This window comes from Vigna umbellata, chromosome 11 (assembly GCF_029865625.1).
Source record: "Vigna umbellata cultivar VRB3 chromosome 11, Vumbellata_1.0, whole genome shotgun sequence".
Taxonomy (NCBI): Eukaryota; Viridiplantae; Streptophyta; class Magnoliopsida; order Fabales; family Fabaceae; genus Vigna; species Vigna umbellata.
The window spans coordinates 14,563,405-14,571,799 of NC_142175.1; the positions used below are offsets into that span (position 1 = coordinate 14,563,405).

At 41.6% G+C, this 8,395-nt stretch overlaps 1 protein-coding gene across 1 annotated transcript; it reads left to right on the forward strand.

The window, feature by feature from the left end:
- Positions 1-712: 712 nt before the first annotated feature.
- On the forward strand, positions 713-5,756 carry LOC148191028 (uncharacterized). The gene is made up of 4 exons (XM_088101259.1): positions 713-860; positions 3,100-4,484; positions 4,554-5,630; positions 5,684-5,756. Exons 2-4 carry the CDS (start codon positions 3,535-3,537, stop codon positions 5,754-5,756), a joined length of 2,100 nt encoding a protein of 699 aa, XP_087957385.1. The 5' UTR covers positions 713-860; positions 3,100-3,534.
- Positions 5,757-8,395: the final 2,639 nt, after the last annotated feature.

Sequence of the window (8,395 nt, forward strand, 5' to 3'; positions counted from 1 at the left end):
ACACAAATAATTAGCGCAAATAATTCAAATTAATTAAAATAAGAATTTTTGGTCAAATTAAGCACAATTAGCAAAAACGGAAAAATATCGGACTTTTAAGCACAATTCCCTGATTAAATCGAGCACAATAAGCTAAGTGAAATTGAGAAAATATTGACTCATCAAAATAGACCACACTTAGTCTTTTGCACTCCTGGGCAAAATCAAGACGCAAATCAAGGAATAGTTCAAAGGACATCAAGGAAGTGACACAATCTCAGCACATAGAAAACAGAGACTCACAAGGAAGCAAACAAAATTACACATTCCTCAAGAAATCTAGACAGAGAAAAGAAGTAGACAATTCCAACACAGAATGAATCAGAGAAAGCAGATACTCATGAAATCATCCAAGCAATTCAAGACATGGCAAAATGATTAATCAGCTCAAGAGGTGAATCAAAAGTAACAAAACCTCACAGATGCACTATCAGTGTTTCTCTCAAGTGTTTAGGGTAAATCAATGTCACTCAATGTGTAAGGGCCTCGTTTTTCTTAAAGGGGTGGGGAGCATTAAATGCTGGGAGACACTAGCTGACATAGAGGGAGGTAGGTTTTGTCTTATTTGGAAAAATGGGGAGCTTGGATGTTGAAAAACTGCAGCAAAAGGGGAGCAAACGTCCGGATTTTACTCTCTTTGCTGGCACCTTTCAAAAGCTGGAGACGTGGGAGATAAAAGGGGGTGTTGGGTTCTGAAATGGGAGAGAAGTTCTTGCTGCAAAGTTTGTGAAAGAGGTGAAGCTTAGAGTGTTGGAATTGCTTGGTGCTGCAAGTCTTGGAGAAGATAGATCCAAAGATTTTACAAAGGAAGTCTTCAAGAGGTAAGGGGAGCTAGATCTTTTGTTTGATTGATGATATATGTTGTGTTTGATGCAAATCTGGGAAGGAAGGGATGAAAAATTTGGATTTCTGGGTTTTCTGGAAATCTGGTACGATTCTGCAGAATTCTGCAGATCGCGCGTTCGTCCAATTTGGCTCCAAATTGGACGTTCGTCCAAATGGATCGACCAATTAGTGCTCGGCCAAAATAACCTGAGCGTTCGGTTCTGTGTTAACGAGCGTTCGTTCGTTTACAGTGATATATTAGACGTTCGTCCCATCTGTATACAGGAATTAGTAATTTAGACGTTCGTCCTCAAAATTGTATTCTGATGAAGTAATCCCGAACGTTCGGTCTTGGTATATTAGTGTGAACGTTCGTTCTTATATTGGTAAAATTAAATTTCAATCCTGAGCGTTCGTCCCTAAATCAGTAATTACAGAGAGTGATCTTGAGCGTTCGGTATTGGATATTAGCGATTGCAGTCGTTCGTCCTTGATATGAATTCTTAGGTTTCAAATTTAGAAGGTTCGGTTTTAGTGGATTAATGAGCGTTCGGTCTAGATTCTGTATTAGCAATTCTGAGCGTTCGGTTTTGAGGTTTCAGTGATTTAAGCGTGCGATCTAAATTTGATATTCTTAGGTGTAAATCTGGCACGTTCGGCCTTTGGGTGTATTAGTATAATTTGATATTCTTAGTTTAAGAGCTTGAACGTCCGTTTTGGTGAATTAGTGAGTGTAGCGTTCGGTCTTCATTTGATATTCTAATTTTGAATCGTAAACGTTCGGCTTTGGTGTATTAGACAGTATAAGCGTTCGTTCTTAATTTAGTACTGTTAGGTTTCCCTCTTGAGCGTTCGACATTGGTATGATTGTGATGTGAGCGTTCGGCCTAGGAACTGATAACGTCCGTTCTTGTAGTATTCAGGAATTAGCATTCGGCAGAGAGCGTTCGTCCAAATGAGGTTCGGCCTTGATATTTTAGCGTTCGGCCAAATAAGTGTTGAATCCAATAGGACGTTCGGTTTTTAGCGTTCGGCAAAATTGTGTTGAATCCAATATGACGTTCGGCCTAATTGTGTTCAGGCGTTCGGTTTTCGCGTTCGGTCAAATTTTGTTAAATCTACTAGCGTTCGTCCTAATTGTCAATATAAGCGTTCGGCCTAATGGTGTGATCAGTGAAATAGCGTTCGGCCTGTTAGTAAATAACGTTCGTCCTATGTATCAATCAGCGTTCGGCCACATAGTGTTGAATCCAATATGACGTTCGGTTTTAGCGTTCAGCCTAATGATTCAGCGTTCGGTTTTAGCGTTCGTCCAAATTGTCTGAGCGTTCGTTCAATTGGCATAGTTTGCGTTCGGTTTATAACGCTCGGTGAATAGTGTTCGTCCATCCAATGGTCTGCAAATGGTGATGGTTTTAAGGTCATTTCTCTTGAATTGAATTATGTGCAAAATGTTTGGAAAATATATACTGTAAAGGGGATTTATGTGAATGTATGAAATACGTTGGATTTAATGTGATATTATGGAGGTATCTGGTTATTCATGACTTGGGATAAGGTTTAAAGTAACATTCATGAACGTAATTCCATGATCCTCATGGAGAGGATACATGGTGGTGTTTTGGGGTTGTATAGAATGATTACATGGTAGCTCAGTTTTGGGGGTCATCCTGAATCTCCAATGGTCTTTCTTTTCATGTAGAGAGGATTGAACATGTGGTGAGGAGTAGCAGGAGGTCCTAGTCTTGGATGCTTCCATATGATCCAAGGTGAGTAATAACGGATTAACCTCGTGATTGTGGCCGGGTGGGAGTGCCCAAATGTTTCACCAGGCGGTAGTGCCTAAAGTTCCACCAGGCGGTAGTGCCTAAAGTTTCACAAGGCGGGAGTGCCAGGGCGGGAGTGCCCAAATTTCATAAAGCCACCACGAGTGCAAGACCCGCCATAGCTCGGTAATCATTCTAGTCCGGACGAGTCGGTCTATAAAGGAACGAGTCGGGGTATAAAGTAACAAGTCTCGTGATGTCAGTTTACTATGTTTGGATGAATGTTTACATGTCATGGGAGTGTGTGAAATATGGATCAATGATTATGCTTTAATTGTTCTTGATTGCATGAATTAACTGTGTTGTATGTATAACATGCTTTTATATCTAGCTCACCCTTGCATTGTTTGTGTTATGTGCTGTTTGGGTATGTTTCTTTGGCGATGATCATCCACTTGGATGGGAGCAGATGACGGAGAGGATACTTTGGAAGCAGCCCTTGATGGAGACGGAAGTGCTGCAGCTTAGATTAGCTAGTATTATTTCGAAATTCTTAATGTTTGGAAGAACTCGTGTGCGTTTTAAGTTTTAAATTCTCCGTGATTTTCATGGAGAAATTCTAATACTCTTGTTGTCAATTCCGTACTATTATAAGGATGACTGTAATCCTTAAATTACTCTTGACTGCTTTCCTATATTATGCATGATGACGTCTTTATTATATATGAATGATGTATATAATTGGGATGTCACATTAATGGTATCAGAGCAGTTTCTGTCCTTAGAGGATCCTGTAGGGTGTGTATGTGCGCTGCTTATGCTGTGTACTCTTAGTATTGTGTTGGACGGTTGTCCTTGTTTCCTTGGGTTGGACTAATGGTGTTTTTCTCTGTATGAGCAGAAAATGGCACCTAGACCACCACCACCTCCACCTTCTCAGCCTGAGCCTTCTGAGAACACCGTAAGATTGGAGGCTGTACTTGAGGCTATGCAACTTCAGAATGCTACTTTGGTGCAACAAAACACCATCGCCCTTCAAAACTTAGAAGCTGCAAGAGTGTCAGCTGAAGACACTCAGAAGTTCCTCAGGGAAATGCTGGTTAATGGAAGACCTACTCCTGATGTTTCTGCCCCTATTACCATTCCAGTCAAGGAGTGGAGTTTGGAGAGTTTTCTCCAACATCATCCCGACAGGTTTTCTGGCAAATGCAGTTCGGATGAGGCCGATCATTGGTTCCAAGATATGGAGCGAATCTTTGAAGCCAAAGGGTGTCCGGATGAGAAGAAGCTGGCCTACACCCAATACTTGCTGACAGGAGAAGCTGGACATTGGTGGAAGAGTGTGAAGACCATCATGGAGGGGAACGGGACTCCTATCACTTGGGAGTTGTTCAGAACTAAATTTTACACTGAATACTTCCCAGATAGTGTCAGGTTTGCTAAGGAGGTAGAGTTTCTTGAGTTGACTCAAGGCAACAGATCGGTATCGGAGTATGCAAATCGTTTTAAACACCTGCTTCGCTTCAACACCATGTCAATAAATGAAGAATGGCAGTGTCGTAAGTTTGAGAATGGCTTGAGGAAGGATATCAAGTTACTGGTGAAAGGATTGCACATTAGAGAATTCTCCGCTTTGGTAGAGATGGCCCGTGATATGGAAAAGACTAAGGGAGAACCAGAGGGACCACAGAGACAACAGAACCAGCCAGTTAGGGTTGGGGGACCTATGATACCCCGGGGAGGCTCCAGTTCTAGAAAGACCCCTTTCTCTAGACCCTCTTACTCCGGGTCCAGGGGTTCTTCCTCTCAGTCATCGGGGCAATCCAGTTTTGCCAGTTCCGTTAGATGCTTCAAGTGTGGTGGACCACACCTCCAGATGTCCTGCCCTTAGTTAGAAGGGTATAGGAGGTGTAATATCTGCAGGCAAGAGGGACACTATGCCAGAGACTGTCCTACTACTAGGAGGGCAGGACCACAGCCACGCCAGGCTGGCAGACCTATTCAGAGGGGTGGACACAGACCTCAGGCAACCGGGAGAGTATATGCATTGACTGGGGCTGAGGCAACCAGTGCAGGTAATTTAATTGTCAGCAGTTGTTTGTTATTTGGAGCTTCATGTGTGACGTTGTTTGATTCGGGGGCGACACATTCTTTTGTGTCTAAGGCTTGTGTGGAGAGGCTTGGTTTAGTTGTCAGGGAGCTTCCGTGTGACCTGGTGGTGTCTACACCAGCAGCTGGGTTAGTCAGGACATCTAATGTATGCTCCAGATGTCCTATTGAGGTAGAGGGGCGCAGGTTCAGAGTGAACCTTATTTGCTTACCTCTGCAAGGGCTAGAGGTAATTCTGGGAATGGATTGGTTAGCAGCCAATCGTATTCTTTTAGATTGCAGTGGTAAGAAGTTAATATTTCCCGGAGAAGATGAAGTTATGTCGTTATCGCTCGGTGTATTGAGGCAGGATATCTTCGAGGGTGCCAGCTGTTTCCTAATCATGTTTCATATGGACGGGACTACTAATTTAAACTCTTTGTCGCTTGGGAACCAGAGTGTAGACCTTCTGGTTGTGAATGAATTCATGGATGTTTTCCCTGAAGAAGTTCCTGGTTTACCTCCTCCGCGAGAAGTAGAGTTCTCTATTGATCTGGTCTCAGGAGCAGGACCAGTATCCATAGCCCCTTATCGGATGGCTCCAGCTGAGCTGGCTGAGTTGAAGAAGCAGATTGAAGAGCTGTTAGAGAAACAGTTTATCCGGCCGAGTGCTTCGCCGTGGGGTGCGCCTGTGTTACTAGTAAAGAAGAAGGATGGTAGCTCAAGGTTGTGCGTCGACTATCGACAGCTGAATAAGTTGACGATCAAGAACAAGTATCCATTGCCGAGGATCGATGATCTGATGGATCAATTACACGGAGCTACGGTATTCTCCAAGATTGATTTGAGGTCGGGTTACCATCAAATCTTAGTGAAGGCAGATGATGTGCAGAAGACGGCATTCAGATCTAGGTATGGTCACTATGAGTATGTGGTTATGCCTTTTGGTGTGACTAATGCTCCAGCCATATTCATGGACTATATGAATCGAATTTTCAGACCATTCTTGGACAAGTTTGTGGTGGTGTTTATAGATGACATACTTGTTTATTCTAAAACTCGGGAAGAACATGAAGATCACCTTAGGGCAGTGCTTGAAGTGCTGAGAGAAAGAACATCATCCTCAGTAGGTGGAACCGGTTCCCAAAGAGAACTCTCAGAAGTCGGACGATGAGCCATATTGTTCACAACATACAAATCAGCAGAATATGAATTGCAATCAGAGTAACATGCAGAATGAGAAACATAATCAGAGTCACTGGCAGAATAAGCAGTATTCACAAACTCAGAATAGGTAGACATGGAAAAAGAAAAATACTACAAATTACGAAACAAATAAAACACAACACATTTATACATGCAGCACGCACACACAAAACAGAACATCACATCACATCACATTACATCACAACACAAGACAAAACACTACACACACAAACACAACAAAAACCTAAGACCGAACCGTTGGTCCCCGGCAACGGCGCCATTTTGATGAGAGGGTCGCACCTCCCACAAAAGTTGTGCATAAAAGAATGCAGTATAGTACTAGGAAGTGACTCCTAGGTCGTCTCTCAAGGACCAACTTGGGTTCAGTCTCAGATCACACACGGAAAAAGGGGGGTTTTGTAAAGATTTTTTTTTGTGATTAGGAACGAACTAAATTAAAATTGGAAATTAAACACGACCAAACATAATTGAAAGCATTGAAATAAACTAACAAAACATAAAGACCGAACGATTATACAAATGACCGAACGGTTCTACATTGAGACTGAACGATTTCTAAAGCAAGCGAAGAAATTGGAAATACAGAAAGATAATGAAGCAGAACAAGATAGACAACATAGTGAACGAAAACAACAAACTAAACAGTCCTAAAACAAGACGTGTAAACTAATTAAAATTCAGCAGATAATAAGAGACACTTGGTTAAAAATAAAATGCACATATGAACCAATTTAAATGCACTAAATAATTAAGACAACTCATAACCGAATTGAAATGGAATAAAAGATATCAAAAACTCATCTACCTAAATTAAAATGGAACCACGCTAACTAATAAACAAACGAAAGTTGTAGCTTAGAAATAAAATATTCAATGCAAAAGACTAAGAAGCAAGATGAGCATTTAATGACACAAATGATTCAAGCCGTGACAGCACATCTAATGAAGCATGTCTCCAAAAATAAAAATGCTTTCAATTCAATATATATCTATATATTATAAAGAAACAAGTTTGGTTCATGCGTGAAGAAAAGAAATGAAACTCTGTGAGTGCATCTCCAACTGACCATGAATCACCATGTGCTGCTTCCAAATGCTGGATGTAACAGTAGCAAACTCAAATTCACATGGAATACGTCCCTTCTCTCATCACAGCCTCCATTCCTCCGTAACAGAGTGCACCATCTTTCTCTTTCAAAAAATATGTTCCCAGCCAAAAATTAAACTCAGTGAGGGTGGCGGCTGGACTCTCCTTCATCCCATTGAAAACAACGTTCAAAAGCCAGAAACCAAAATGAGTGTGGCGGCTCCCTGTTTCCACCTCTCGCCCCCCCTCTCTTACATTCTTCTCTGCAAAAATAAAAGCCCTCCCCTCTTTACTGTGGCCGCTGGACCCAGTGAAGGATTGTTGGACCGTGCCTTCTTTGTGCACCTCCAAGCTACTGCCGCTGGATTTTTTTCTCTGCTGCAGCGTGTAGCTCCTAATGTAGGCCGTGTGCACCCTGTGCTTCCCATTCTCCTGCTGGATCTCTTCCAAGTGCCAAATAAAAATAAGATGGGCCCTCTTCTTTCCAGCTCACTTTCACGTTCCTTGCAAGAAAGTGTGGCAACGGCCCAATTGTATGTTGCCAAAATGAATTGTGGGGGCCGTGTGCTTTTAATTGTGTAGCAATTATATCAAGCTAATATTACGTAGCAAAACCATGAGGGCCCCTCCAATAAGCACACACCAAGAATTAAAATCTGCACCTCTTTTCTAATCCCATCCAGCACCCTTTTTTTTTACCTTTAAAACAAGCTTTTCCAATTAAATAATGTGCTGCAACAAGGGGCTCTTCCTTCAAGACTTGGCTGCACCGTGAAATTAATGTGGTCCCCTTCTTCTCTTTATGCTCAAAGAAAAACCTAAGATGTCTTTCTAATTCCAAACCATGTTGGACTTGCTTCCTAGACGTGGATTCATATTGTGCTCTTATGTGGGTGCTGCACCTAGCTTTATCTAAAATGAAAAGCGAATCAACCCCTCCACTTTCTCCAATTCATGTGTGCTGCCATCCATTCTCCGTAACAGCGTGCAAATGCAAACAGATTAGAAATCACTCAAACAGTAAGCATTAGAATGACATAGGGGAGTAAAAAAAAAATACTGGGAACAACACAGAACGAATTTGAACAAAATAAAAACTATACGTGAAAATAGACATCCATACGAAACTATGAAAAAAAATTGCATAGAAAACGGATAAGAATTGAACTCGAACGAAGACACACAAGTTGACACAACATTCACGCAGCACTATGCGAAAATTGAAATGACTGAGATGCATTTGGCTCAATTTCCATTTCTCATTTAACCTTCAAATGTCCCAAATTGTATCTCCAAATTTTCCTTGTAAAATAATTAGCTCAGATGATTCAAATTAGTTAAAATAAGAATTTCCGATCAAATT

Excerpts from the sequence above, each read along its gene's own strand:
- LOC148191028 (XM_088101259.1), top strand. The coding sequence starts at position 3,535 with ATGGCACCTAGACCACCACCACCTCCACCTTCTCAGCCTGAGCCTTCT. Across the intron at positions 4,485-4,553 it reads AGTTCCGTTAGATGCTTCAA|GCAAGAGGGACACTATGCCA; the intron begins GTGTGGTGGACC and ends TAATATCTGCAG. Across the intron at positions 5,631-5,683 it reads AAGACGGCATTCAGATCTAG|CCATATTCATGGACTATATG; the intron begins GTATGGTCACTA and ends CTAATGCTCCAG.